This window comes from Trichosurus vulpecula, chromosome 6 (genome assembly GCF_011100635.1).
Source record: "Trichosurus vulpecula isolate mTriVul1 chromosome 6, mTriVul1.pri, whole genome shotgun sequence".
Classification (NCBI taxonomy): Eukaryota; Metazoa; Chordata; class Mammalia; order Diprotodontia; family Phalangeridae; genus Trichosurus; species Trichosurus vulpecula.
The window spans coordinates 138,190,202-138,203,832 of NC_050578.1; the positions used below are offsets into that span (position 1 = coordinate 138,190,202).

General features: G+C 43.0%; 1 protein-coding gene across 1 annotated transcript; it reads left to right on the forward strand.

The window, feature by feature from the left end:
- The first annotated feature begins 542 nt into the window (after positions 1-542).
- IL21 (interleukin 21) lies at positions 543-11,485 on the forward strand. The gene is made up of 5 exons (XM_036764757.1): positions 543-740; positions 868-903; positions 7,675-7,821; positions 11,144-11,221; positions 11,309-11,485. Exons 1-5 carry the CDS (start codon positions 597-599, stop codon positions 11,363-11,365), a joined length of 462 nt encoding a protein of 153 aa, XP_036620652.1. The 5' UTR covers positions 543-596; the 3' UTR covers positions 11,366-11,485.
- Positions 11,486-13,631: the final 2,146 nt, after the last annotated feature.

Consider the following 13,631-nt stretch of genomic DNA (forward strand, 5'->3'; position numbering starts at 1 on the left):
ATTCAAAACTTCCTAAAGGCTTCCTCTCCTCCTACATAGCTGGTGGCATACCAGCTAATTCCAAACAGAATGACAAAGTCACTGGGGTAAGACCTATAGAGCAACAAATGAGGCCAGTTGACTCATCACTGGAGTGTCACTATGAGTGTGCCCCCAGGGTGTCAGATGGTACAGGTAAGATGCTGTGGGTGGCCTGAAAAAAGGAGATCAAGGTGTTTTTGTTTATTGCTTTGCAGTCTTGTAATACCTACTGTTTACTCCTGGGCCCCTTTTGATTCATGGTGAAAACTGGAATCCACCCATTCTCTTCTTTTCCTGTCTAACATGCAGATGGGGCACATTTTGCTGTCTCCATCAATCCCTGCCCCCACACCCTCACACATGCACACGTATACCTAGCCAGTGGAAAAGAAAAAAGTTACTCACATTCATCCATCTCACAAAGATTTCCAGGCTGAAATGGGAGGGCTTTCGCTCTCCTGTAAGGATGAATAAATAGGTGAGTGTCTGGCAGCCTGTCCATTGTACCCCTCTAGCAGATCCTTAGCAAAGCTAGGGATTGACTCCTGGCAATTGGAAGCCTCAAACCTGGCCCCATGGAGAGGATAGTCATCTACTGCCTGGTCATCATCTTCTCTGGGACAGTGGCCCCTAAACACAGCTCCCCACTCCGCCGCCAGACCAGGATGGTCCAACTTCTACAAATTGTCGAACAGCTGAAAACGTGTGTGAATGACACGGTGAGTAAGCCTAGTGAGCCGTCACCAAGGGGCGAATGACCCAAGGCTTTGATGCTGCTTGTTCTCAGTCTGAAAGGAGCCCTTTTCCACCTAAAAATCACATGAATGCCATTTTCTTTTGCTCTAGGATCCTGCACTTCTGCCTACCCCCGAAAATGTTGAGGTAAGACCAGTTCTACATTGCTCTAAATGTTTGAGTATGGTATAAGGTGGATGAGAAGGAAATGTCCTATGTTGGCAGGGCAAATAGGAATGTGGAGTAGCAGCAGAGTTAGATCATTCATCCAGAAGCAGTCCATTGATTTGGGACTAAAGGCTGTACACAAGTTATAAAATTTTGATCTGTCTTTTGCTCCAATATTAAGCTTTCTTCTATGATGAGTGCTTGGGTAGATCAAGGACATTCAAGTATAATCTAAGAGTGGCTTTTTTTTTTTTTTACCAATGTCCATCCTTTGAATTTGACCTTCTACCACTTCCAGGTCATAGATCCATAGCATCTATCATAGTCATAGATGGATAGTATTTATCATATATAGATTGCACCATAGATAGCATCTTAGGATCATGGCTTTGGAACTGGAAGGGACCTTAGAGGCCATAAAGTCCAGCTTTCTCATTTTTCAGATGAGAAAACTGAGGCCCAGAGATGTCAAGTGTCTTGCCTGAGGTCACACAGTTAATAAATGATCGAGATGGGATTTGAGTTCAGGTCCTCTGACTCCAAATTCAGTTACCAGATTCCCCAGCCACGATTCTGCAAACCTACTAGGCTGAAATGAATATCCACAGGCCACACAATCTATCACTCTGCCTTGAGAAAGAACCTGAGTAGGAAACTCATCTAATTTTTAATGGATAGGAAGAAGTATGTAAAATATGGATGCATACCACGAGAAGCTTGTTCATTAAGGTAAAGAAAAATCTTAGTACAATGGCCAAGTGTAGGGGCATGGGGATGATTATACTTCTTGGGGTCACAGGTACTACTTGCAGCATGAATTATGCATCTTAAGCTACTTAAAAAGCAATCCATCAGAATCCCAGGAAGGAGCAGTTCGGTAGCACCAGCTTCAGGCTGACTCCTGCATGCACAGCACACACAAAGTGGTGGTGGAATGTTGTCACTGCCGTGCACTTGTGTTCTCAAAAACAAAAATAACCTTAGAGAGATATAAAGAGAGCTGGGGACCAGCACAGGGAGGGATCTAGATGCTACACAGAAGAGTAACAAGAAAGGAGTTACTGTAAATGAGTAAATAGTTGAGAAAGTGAATGAGTCATAGTAACTCATTTGTCCTAAACTGTACTCTGCCCTGCTTTTTACCATATGTACTTTGCAAAGAGAATCAAACCAAAAGCTCCCTCCAACCAATTAGGAGGAGATTGTCCCAACAGAGTCCAAGGGAGGATGCTTCCTGATAAATGCATCTGCTCATCATGCTTTGAATATGTAAACAATGAGGCGAAATGAAAGGGTATTGTCTCAGAGATAAGATTATACTTATCAAATGGTGTCTGATAGTGGTGACAAAGGGCAAAGCTGGAAGATTTAAGGCATCTTCCCAGCAGGCCAACTCAGAAAAGGAGAAAGTGCTTCAGCTCATAGATACCTCCCTTGGTCTCCCTTTTGTCTAACCTGCATTCCAGCCGAAACCATTTGACTGGCCCCTAGAAGGATGCAGAAGTGGATGGAAATGAAGGCATCTATGTGACAGGTTGGTATAGCCTGGCACATAGATATGATACAATACACCCAACATTTACTAAGTACTTACCTAACTGATGTGTGCAGAGCACTTCACTAGGGTTGGGAGTGACACAGAGTGTAGATGAGAATCCATCCCATGGCACAAGAACTGTGAATTCTACAGTCTGTGTATGGTCCGTAGCAGGGTATTAGACAGAATGTTGGACTTGGTCATCAAGAACTGTGAAGTATACAGTAGTAGACAAGTCCACAGTCTGTGTCTAGTTCATAGTGGAGTACTAGATAGAATGTTGGACTTGGCCATCAAGAACTGGTAAGATCCCACTTCTTACACTTTAGTCACTTACATCCTTAGAGCTTCAATTTCCTCATTGGTAAAATGGAGATTAGAATTCCCATGGTACTGGCCTCACAGGACTGTCACAAGGACAAATGAAATTCTATATATCAAATGCTTTGTAAAGTTTTCAAGGGACTACGAAGCAGTTGTGGTGCCATGGAAAGAAGGAGAACAGAGCTAAGCATTTATAGTAAGCCTGTTTGGGCACAGTGTTAAGTCAGAGGACCTAGGTTCAAATCCAGACTCTACCATTTGCTTTCCATGTGACCTGAGGCCAGTTACTTCACCTAAGGCGCAGTTTCCTCATCTATAAAAGTAATTGATGGGATCGGGTGTCCCGTACAATCCATTCCAGCTGTCAGTCAATGACCTTCTTATAACGTCAGTTATTACAAATTATCTGCGTGTCCAAACAGCTCCCTATTTTAAAATGACTCAAATCCTAGTTTTCACATAGAACAAAAGGGATGTGTCTAAGGGAGCAAAGCATTTAGATGCTCCCGTTCTGAAAAATGTAACAGAGCATCGTCAGAGATACAAGATTCAGAGCTGGAAGGGACCCCTTAGCGTTCATCCAGTCCAACAAATGTCAGATTTACAGCTGGAGCCACCATGGGCCTTGAGATACTATTTTAATGAAGGCAAAAATTTTCCCATGTGAAATCTGAGACAGTGAACCTGGCTGCAGGCACAGCCCTTGTCTCAGTCTCCTGCTGGAGAAAGAGGAAGGAGTGTTTCTCGATGGTTTGTCACTGTGGCTTTTGGCTTCCTCGAGTTTCCCAAATCTATGACCTTCAAACAACAGCAGAGAGCTCCATAGATTTCCACTGGCTAATTCATAATGACAAAAGGTCAAGGAAAAGATATCCAAAGCTAGCCTTCCCAATAGGTCCTGGGACACTACTAGCCTAGGGTCCCACATTGCTGGAAGAACAAGAGGGCCATAGCATAAAGTGCTTCAGAGAGACAATGGGTGAGGCAAAGGTGTCAGGCGATGTGTGTGTGTGGGGGGGGGGGAGGGGTGAAGACCTGAGATGCTCATTTAAACGTTGTCCATGGTTCAACTACGGACATAACCAACCTGTGAAGAGTTAGAATTATAATCCCTACTTTACGGGTGAGGAAACTGAGGCAAAGAGGGACTTGTCCAAGGTAATACAGTTGGAACTGGAATATAAATGTATTTCTCTTGACTCTGTTCAGTCTTCCTTCCACCACAACAAAGGACTTTTCATTGCAAGTTTAAGGAGGCTCAGATCAGATACCTTTCAGCAAGACACTGTGGCATAGTGGATAGAAAGCTGGATTTGGAATCAGAAAAGACCTACGGTAAAATCTCAGGCTCTAGAAACTTTCTAGTCGAGTGACCCTGGGCAAGTCACTTAGCTTCTCCATGCCTCAGTTCCTTCATCTGTAAAATGAGAGGGCTGGATTCAGCAGCCTCTAGAGCTATTAGAAGTCCATCCATCACAGCGGACAGAGGACTGGCCCTGACTTCAAATTTAGCCTCAGATGCAGCTACATCACCTCTGCCTGCCTCAGTTTTCTCAACTTTAAAATGCAGATAATAATAGCACCTACCTCTAAGGGTTGTTGTGAGGATCCTTATCAAGGGCTGAGCACAGTGCCTGGCACATACAGTAGGCACTATATACACGCTTATTTCCTTCCTCTACAACTCTCTCTCACTCTTAATCTATGATCTTACCATTCTATAAATTGGGGGCAGGAAGGACCTAGCTTTGAATTTTGGTCCTGCTACTTGCCAGTTGTGTGACCCTGCCCGCGTCACAAGCAGCTTTTCTGAGCTGTTTCTGAATGTGGTGACATAGAGCTAAAACCACCTGCACTTAGTGCAGCTTCTAGGGCTTGTGATCTGGAAAAAGCACTCCCCACAAACTAATTCAAAGCAAACACCGGACATGCATTAAATCTGCCCTTAAAACATCAACCTGTAATCAACACCCTTGACCCAGCAGATCAGCAGGGTAAGGATACAAGGTCTGCACGACCCATTCTTCTCTGGACTCTAAGTTTCTGTCAACACACACACCTGGAAGTGTTAACTCAGCAATCCTGGGCCTCGGTGAGAAACGCTGGTGGTTCAGATCATCACGGATGAAACAGTTAAGGTTTTTCAGTTTCAGCTGGAAAATTTGCCTCTTTAATTATGAATATTATTTTTTTTCCAGTAAGTTAGGCCGGTAGTGGTTAAAAAGAAACGAAAACGAGAGAAACTGAAACAAATGCGAGTATGTGGTTTTCAAGGAAAAATGCAGCGCCGAGTTCACATTTAGAAATCGTTTCTCTTAAATAAGCATTTTGACAGAGCTGCGGAAGGGGCTGCCAGGCTGGGAGGGAGACAAAGCAGAGAAGAGAAGCCTGCGCTTGGGTTGGTCGGCTCAGTCACCTCAGTGTGGGTTCCCCTAACCAATACTAAGGGAAGACGCGAGGTGCCGGATGGCAAGCTGCGGGATCTGGGCACCACCCCCAATCATTTGACTTTTGTTTAAAAGAAACCCCGAGGGCAAAGCTTTTTAAATTTTGTTTAAAAATTAACAAATAAGTAACAAATTCATGGCATAGCAAATGAAGCTCGAGACTTAGAGTCTAGAAAACCTGGGTTCGGATCCCATGTCTGATAACTTAGTGTGTGACTATGGAAGTCAACCTCAAAGAACCTCACTTTCCTCACCTGTAAAATGGGTTGACTTGACTCGATGGCCTCGACAATCCCTCCCACCTCTAAGATGCTATAAAAGCCAGATACCGTCTCTTGGCAGTTGGGTAACCCCAGTAAGATCCTACCCTCTGAAACTCGGTTTCCTCACGTGTATACTGGATAGGCTGGGCCAAATGACCTTGGAGGTTTTCTCAGGCTCCACCTAGACTTAGAATCCTACATTTTCTTAGAACCAGCATTAACTTGATTCATTTAAATAACCAAATAGTTGTAAGCTTTATTCTTCAAGGTGAGGGGCTCTCCATTTTTTTCTCAGTTCTGATGCCAGGATGAATTTTTTTCCTACTTTTTTTTCTGTTGTGAATCCCTTTGTAAAGTGTCTAGATCCTTCTCAGAATATTTTTTTTTAATTCTAATTGAAGGAAATGCTAAATTTCAGTTAGAAATTACAGAAAATAAACATGTGGTTTTTCTTTTGCATCCAAGTTTGTGGGCCCCCTGAAATCTATGTATAGACTGCCCCACTTGGAGTCCATGGACCCCAGTTTTGATTTGGAGTCAAAGGACCTGAGTTCAAATCTTAGCTCTGCTATTTATTATCCATGTGACCACCTCTCTGAGCCTCAGTTTCTTCATCTGTAAAATAAAGACTTTGGAGGAACTAACCTCTGTGATCCCTTCGACTTCTAAATTATCATAGTATTTGGCATTTTTTTTTTTTTTGCAAAAGCATGGCCAGCTAATGAATGCCTCTTCCAAACATGCTATCCCAAGGATTTTTCCATTCTAAGGGTCACTGTTCTTTCCTTCCATATCTTGAAAATCAGATTGTTTGGTTGTATTGATTTTATAACAGGGAAAGGGCCTGGACCTGTGGTTTCATTAGCATAATGCACTCCCAGATGAGAAAACTCCCTCTATCCATGCAGGTTGCACCCTTTGTGTACCTTACAATCCTAGAGAATTGCCTGGAGTACATAAGTAAAGCAATTTATTCAGGGTCACACAAAACACAACCTTTCTAAGCTTTCAACAGAACATGTTTTTTAAAAAAGATATGCTGATGGCTCATGAAGTGTTGAATGCATATTCCAGAATTATCGAGGGCAGGACATTAGGTAGGTGGTTAATGGTCAGAAGGTACCTAAGAGGCAACCAGGTGGTAAATGGATAGAGCCTTGGGCCAGGAGTCAGGAAGCCCAGAGTTCAAATCTGGACTCAGACACTAGCTGTGTGACCTTGAGTACATTGCTTAACCTTTGCCTGTTTCAGTTTTCCCATCTGTGAAATGGGAATAATAAAAGTACCTCCCTCTGAGGGTTATTGTGAGGATCAAATGAGATATTTGCACACTGTAAATGCTTCCTTCCTTCCTTTAAAAGTCCCTCCATGATCTTATAAGAGGCCAAATAGAAAATGAATGGAATGCTGGATTTGGATTCCAGAAGATCTGGGTTCAGATCCTGCCTCTGATCCCTACTAGCTCTGTGACCTTAGGCAAGTCAGTGAACCTTTATGAACCTTCTCGTTCATCTGTAAAATGGCTAAGAAGCTACCTGTAGCTTCCAGGTGTTGTCAAAAGAACCCAATGTCATTGCCCTACAAAGCCCTTTTTGAACTCTAAAGGAGGGAAGGAAGGGGAGGGGGCCCAGACCTATGATCCCATTGTGATCAGGAACTCCTGGATGAGGAAATACCCTCAACCAGTGCAGGTGGGCACCTTCCTGATTGTTAGAGAATTGCCTAGGACACATAGATGTCAAGCCCAGGGTCACACAGCCTTATGGGAAAGAGGCAAGTTTTAAATCTTCATAAATAGATTTCAGGCTGGAAGGGACCTCAGAGGCCATTGAATTAATCTCATTTTACAGATGGGGAAACTGAGCATGAGAAAGGTTAAGTGACTTGCCCAGGGCAACACAGCTAAAAAGGCAGGATTTGACATCAGGTCTTCCTAACTCCAGGTCCAGGGCTCTATCTGCTGTTAAATTTAGATGCCAGTTATTAATATCTTTTATTTATATTATATTACTATATTATGTAATATAATAACATATAATATAGTATAAAATAATATAATAAAATATATTATTATATTTATTAATATTAATCCCAACAACTGAGAAAGATGGAATGACCAGGGAAGGTCACTTTTTCTCCATGGTTTTCTCATACAAGTGTAAACATTTTTTTCTTTCAGAAACACTGTGAGGAATCAGCTATCAAATGTTTCCAAGAGGCCCCATTAACACCTTCCAATAATGAAGAAAAGAAAATGAGATTTGGTATTTTAATTAAACAACTCAGAAGGAAATTGCCTTGGAGAGAAGCCAAAAAGACCAAGCCAGTAAGCTTACTGTCATCCGCCATCTACCATGTTTCTCCTTGTGAACCACAAAGTTGGGTGCTCTAGCAAGATGCTCCAAGGCTTCTTGGGTCTCCCTGGTTAGGTCTCACTTTGGAGGGAAGGAACAGCCCCAAGACTCCAAGGTGTTAGAAACTCTAAGCTGCCTTGGGGCTCAGGTGACCTGTGTGAGCAATATACCCAGGTACCCAACCTACCAAGGAGTAACATGGGTACAAGGAGACTTGCTGTCTATTTGTAATCTCTGAAATATTTTCTCCTAATTTAGACAGTTATGTTATTAACCCTCTTTCCTCTCAATATGAGTGGTCTAGAAGCAGGACCATAATTAGAAATTTTGGGTGCTGGGGTAGATGCCATTAACTGGAGGCATGATTGGGGAGGGAAGAGAGTTGAGCGGGGCAGAGGGGAATGGTATCTCTGCCCTCTTTCTGGTAGCTTTTGATTTAAGCTATTTTCATTAACTAGAGAGGCAGTGTGTCATAGCCGATAGAGAGATGGCCTCAGAGCCAGGAAGACCTGAGTTTAAGACCCATTTCTGACACATAGTGGCTGGGTAACTCCAATTATTCCAAGTGGAATAATTCTGGTGCATGGGCCCTTGACCCCATTCTCTTGGATCTTCTCCAGAAGACTGCCATTCAATCATGCCCCACCATCTTCAACTGTTTCCTGCCTACCAGTTCCTTCCCTGATGTCTACAAACATGCCCAAGTCTCCCCATCCTGGGGGTGGAGGAAAGTCCTCCCTAAGACTCAACCTTCACCTCAAATGATCACGTTCTCTTCTCCTTCTCAGCCAAACCGTCTATACTTGTGTGGCCTCTATTTCACCTTTTGAAATCTGACTTCTGACCTCCTCACTCAGCCCAAATAATTCTCTCCAAAGTTACCAGTTCTCCTAGTTGCCAAATCGGACATTCTTTTCTCATTCCTAATCAATTCTTGAACTCTCTGCAATATGCGGCTCTATTGACCACTCACTCACGCTCTTTTCCTGAACATTCTCTCCTGGGTTTTCATGACCCAATTCTACCCTGCTTCCCTTCTGATTACTCCTTTTCAGTGCCCTTAGCTCCTCTTCATCCATGTCCCATTCCCAATAGTGAGTATTTCCCAAGATTCTGTCCTTGGCCTTCTCTTCTCTCTTGATGACCTCATCAGCTCCCAAGGGTTTAATTATCTTCTCTCTCTCTACAGATGATGCACAGGTCCACATAACTAAACACATTCTCTCTCCTAAGCGTGTCCCTCATCACTGATTACCTACTGGGTATTTCTAACTGGATGTCCCATAAGTATCTCAAACTTGGCATGTCCTCAATACTCTCCGCCCCACCCCTACCCAACTTTCTTATTTCTGGCACCTTGGTGCCCAGCTCAAATCTGACCTCAGACACTTACTAGCTACGTGATCCTGGGCGAGTCGTTTAACTTCTGTTTGCCTCAGTTCCTCATCTGTAAAATGGGGATAATAATAGTACCTACCCCCCAAGGTTATTGTGAGAATCAAGTGAGATAACATTTGCAAAGTGCTTGGCACATACCAGGCACTGCATAACTGCTTATTCCCTCCCCTCCCCCTGCTGAAGGCACCAGCATTCTTCAGGTGTCTGGGGCTCACAACGTTGCATGAGCCTTGACTCCTAATTCCCTCACCCCAATTATCTAATCAGTTGCCAAATTTTGCCATTTCTACCTCCACAACTTCTCCCACATCAACCCCTTCTCTGCACTCAGATGCCACCAGATTCGGGTCCGGATCACTTCTTGCTGCATTTATTTCAGTGGCTACCTATTGGGCCTCCCTGCCTCAGGGTGTGTCCCCACTCCAATCTGTTACTCCACACTGATGTCCAGGTGTCTGTACTTAAAAGCAGATCTGATCACACCATTCATTCCGCTGCTCAGTAAACTCCAGTAGCTCCCTACTGCTTCTAGGATCAAACAGAAAAGTCTTCTGTGAGGCTTCAACACCCTTTACGACCTGGCTCTTTCCAGCTTCACTGTACATCAATTACTGCTCTTCCTTACACACTACAGTCCAGCCAAATTCCCCTGCTCTCTGCTTCTCATATATGACATTCCACCTCTGTACCCTGACTCAGACCACCCTCCACATCCAGAATGAGGTCCGATCTCAACTCTGCTTCCTAAAATCCCTCTCTTCCTTCGAAACAAAGTTCCAGAGCCAATACCCCGGGCCAGGCTTGACTCAGGCCAGTCAGGTGGTTCAGGCAGGCCCGGGGTGAGAATGAAATGATACCCTCATGTCTCTCCCCCTTCCACACTACCTTCTACATGAAGCCTTCCCCGATACCCCCATCTGCTCATGCCCTCCCCCTCCCTCCCACACACTTTGTGGTTTTTTTGTGTATACTTACATATTTGTGGGTTGTCTTCCCCAGTAGCATACAGATATCTCAAGAGGAAGGATTGTCTTTGCATGTCTATCCACAGCACCCAGGACAGTTCCTAACCCATAGCAGATGTCTCATAAAGGCTTGTTGGGTGATTAATGGAATAAAGACCACCCATCATCCCTGACTACCTTTATTCTCCCTTCCTTGAGAAGGGAAGTCATGGGATTTTTTAATACCTAAAGATCACTTCATTCAATGTTCTCATTTTACAAGTAAAGGCGTTAAATGACTTAACAAAAATTATTCACCATATTAGGACAAATGTGGGAATGGAATCCAGGACTCCAGGCTCTTGGCTCCACGCTCTTTCCAGCCACCTTCTCTCACCCCTCTCCCCACTCTGCCCCCAGTAAAGTGACAGTACAGGATTTTGTCTTTCAGTTTGATGGATAATAGGCAGGTGATGTGCATGTCCACCCAAATGAGGTATTTGCAAAGAGCTTAGTATAATGCCTGGAATATAGTGGGTACTTAATAAATGCTTGTTTCCTCCCTTTTTTTCTTTCCTTTCTTTTATCTTGCCTTCCCTCCCCCCTCTTCCTTCTCTTTCTTTGCTTCCTCTCTCCCTCTTTTCCTTCCTTTCTTGCTCTCTCCCTCCCTCCTCCCCTCTCCCTCTTTTTCCTCCTTTCTTGCTTCTTCTCTCCCTCCTTCCTTACTTCCTCCCTTCTCCTCTCTCCCTCTTTTCCTTCCTTACTTCCTCCCTCCCTCCTCCTCTCTCCTTCTTTTCCTTCCTTTCTCTCTCCCTCCTCCCCTCTCCCTCTCATCCTTCCTTTCTTGCTTCCTCCCTCCCTCCTCTCCTCCTTTCTTGTCTTTCCATTCTTCTTTCCAAGAAACCATGGCATTACGGGTACAAATGAATGCTTCTGCTTCTTGGCTTTCCAGAAATGCCCTTCATGTGATTCCTTTAAGGAGAAGCCACCCCAAGAATTCCTCGACAGCCTGAGATCACTTCTTCAAAAGGTATCTTTGTTTCTTCTATCATTTCCATCTACACATAGGGACTGGGTTCTCCATGCAGGGATCACTGATGCTGTGTTGTCTTCACAGATGATTGCTTACGATCAGCCTCCGCATCATCACCATTGCCGTGGCCACTGCACCTAATACATGAGGGAGGTGAAGATGCCCGAAGCCCTAAGACAAAGTTGGACACTATGTGACATACTCTAAGATTTTAATATTCTAACAGAGGAAATGCAGCATAACCATGATGGGGGAAAATTAGTTCAGATAAGAGTTTAAAGTCTAGAAGAGTTTTCTAAAATTACTATTAGATACAAATCTTCTATCCATTCTTCTCTCCTGGATTTGGTGACTTGAGGACATGGCCAGCTCAGTTCATAGCCTCATTATAAGGGGACAGATGGAGAGGCCATGTCCTCTAATATTCATCCTTCACTATGTTACCCAACTAGGGTACTGTCACCAGGAGATGGGGAAGGGGGATTTAGATGGGACCACTTTGGATCTGCCTCCTTCTTGTTTTATTTGCTTTCTCTTCTGGCAACCCTGGTCTCTTTACCATGCCTAATTAAATAGTGGCTAGTTTATATCCATGATAGAAAGATGCCTTTATTCAAACATAAGTGAGAACATAGAAACACAGGAACTAATAAAAATTATTTTAAAAAACAAAACTTTTTTAAAAGAGAAAAAGATCTAATTTTTAAAATCTTATCTGAACAGCCTTCCCCCTCCCCCATCTTAGTATATTTTATGTGTCAAAAATGTAACTTATTTATGCTTTGAGGGGAATTATTTTTCTAGCTGGCTACTAAGAATGTCATTTTGTTCATAAGGATCCAATGAAATATTTATATTCTATGGGAATGAAGAAATGTATTTATATTATTCATTGTTTTTTCATAGGATTAAGGTATTATGCCAGCAGAGGGTATAAAATGGCCCCCACCAAAATCTCCTTACCATTCATAAACTTAGAGCCAGAACAGACCTTAGAGGCCATACAGCCTAACCCCATTTTGTAGATGAGTCCCAGAAAAAAAAATCTAAGTAATATTTGCCCAGGGTCACACAGTTTGTAACCCTGAGGAAGGATTCGAACTCAGGTCTTCCTGACTCCAACTCCAGTGTCCTATCCACTAAGTTCATAGAAAGTATTCTGAGCCAGTTGGGGCTGCCATACTTCATTTTCTGTCTCCCTCCCTTTCTCCAACAAAGGGTCCATAATGGACACAGGAGATGGCAGGCAGCAATAACACCGCTGGCCAGGCTGAACTTCGAAGTCTGAAAACTGCACTCCTATGGAGCAAATATTGCCAAATTTCTTGCACAATTTGTGTCTAAATGGTTAGGGGGAAAGAAATTTCCCTTTGTCTTAAATGTCTTAAATATACCAAGTATGCAAACAAGTGTAATGAAAACAAGCAGCCTCTTCAATAACCCTTCACATGAAGCTAAATATATTTTTAGGATGAGTTCTTAATCTGGGGTGAGTGAACTTTTCTAAAATTTTTTTTGAAAGCTGCGCTTCATTATACTTGGTTTTCTTTGTAATTCTATGTATTTGATTGTATGTATCAAAAAAACATTACTATGAGAATGGGTCCGTGGCTTCACTAGACTGCTTAAAGGGGCCTATGACCCAAAAATGTTAGGATCCCTTCCTCCAAAGGAATAAAATTGTTATCACAAAGTCATAAGCTAATTCAAGAAGCCCCTGTCTCTGTCAGATTGATCTTTGGAACATGCCAAAGAACAGAGAATGTGTGGGACGATCAATGCTCTGGGTCTAGTAGGAAGTGAGAGAAAAAGAAATCTATTGTCTGTTTTGAAAGAGAAGTGTACAGCATCCACCTACTAACTCAGGTGGGGGATGGTTTCACTTAAATAACTGGTTCCAAACAGAAATATTTTCAAGACCATAATTCTTTCTTGGGACCTCAGCTCTATTACCACACTGCATTCTGAAATGCTTAACTATTTTGGCACACATGATGACAACCACAAACATTTACATGCGTCCTAGCTCAAACTTAAAAACTGTCCACTTGTATCTGATTTGGCCGATGCTATCGAAACCAGTTCTGCAGTATCTGAAACACTTAATTCTTTGTATTCTTATCTCTACCCAGTTTGATGGTTGGTTGTCTCTTTGATATCATGGTTTGAGTTTCAAAATAATGGATTTCTCTCAGAACCATAACTGTTTGACCTCTGAAATACCTGTTCAGAAGCTGTTTGACCAAGTTGTTTACCTGAAATAAAAATCCTTTCATGGAAGTTGGGGAGGGTGGGAAAGAATTCTTAAAAGTACAAGTAAACTTGAAGCCTAAGAGATCTTTTCTAAAGCACAAGGGGAGGACAATGGCTGTCCAGAAACCAGAGAGGAAAGCAGGGCCAGTGGAAA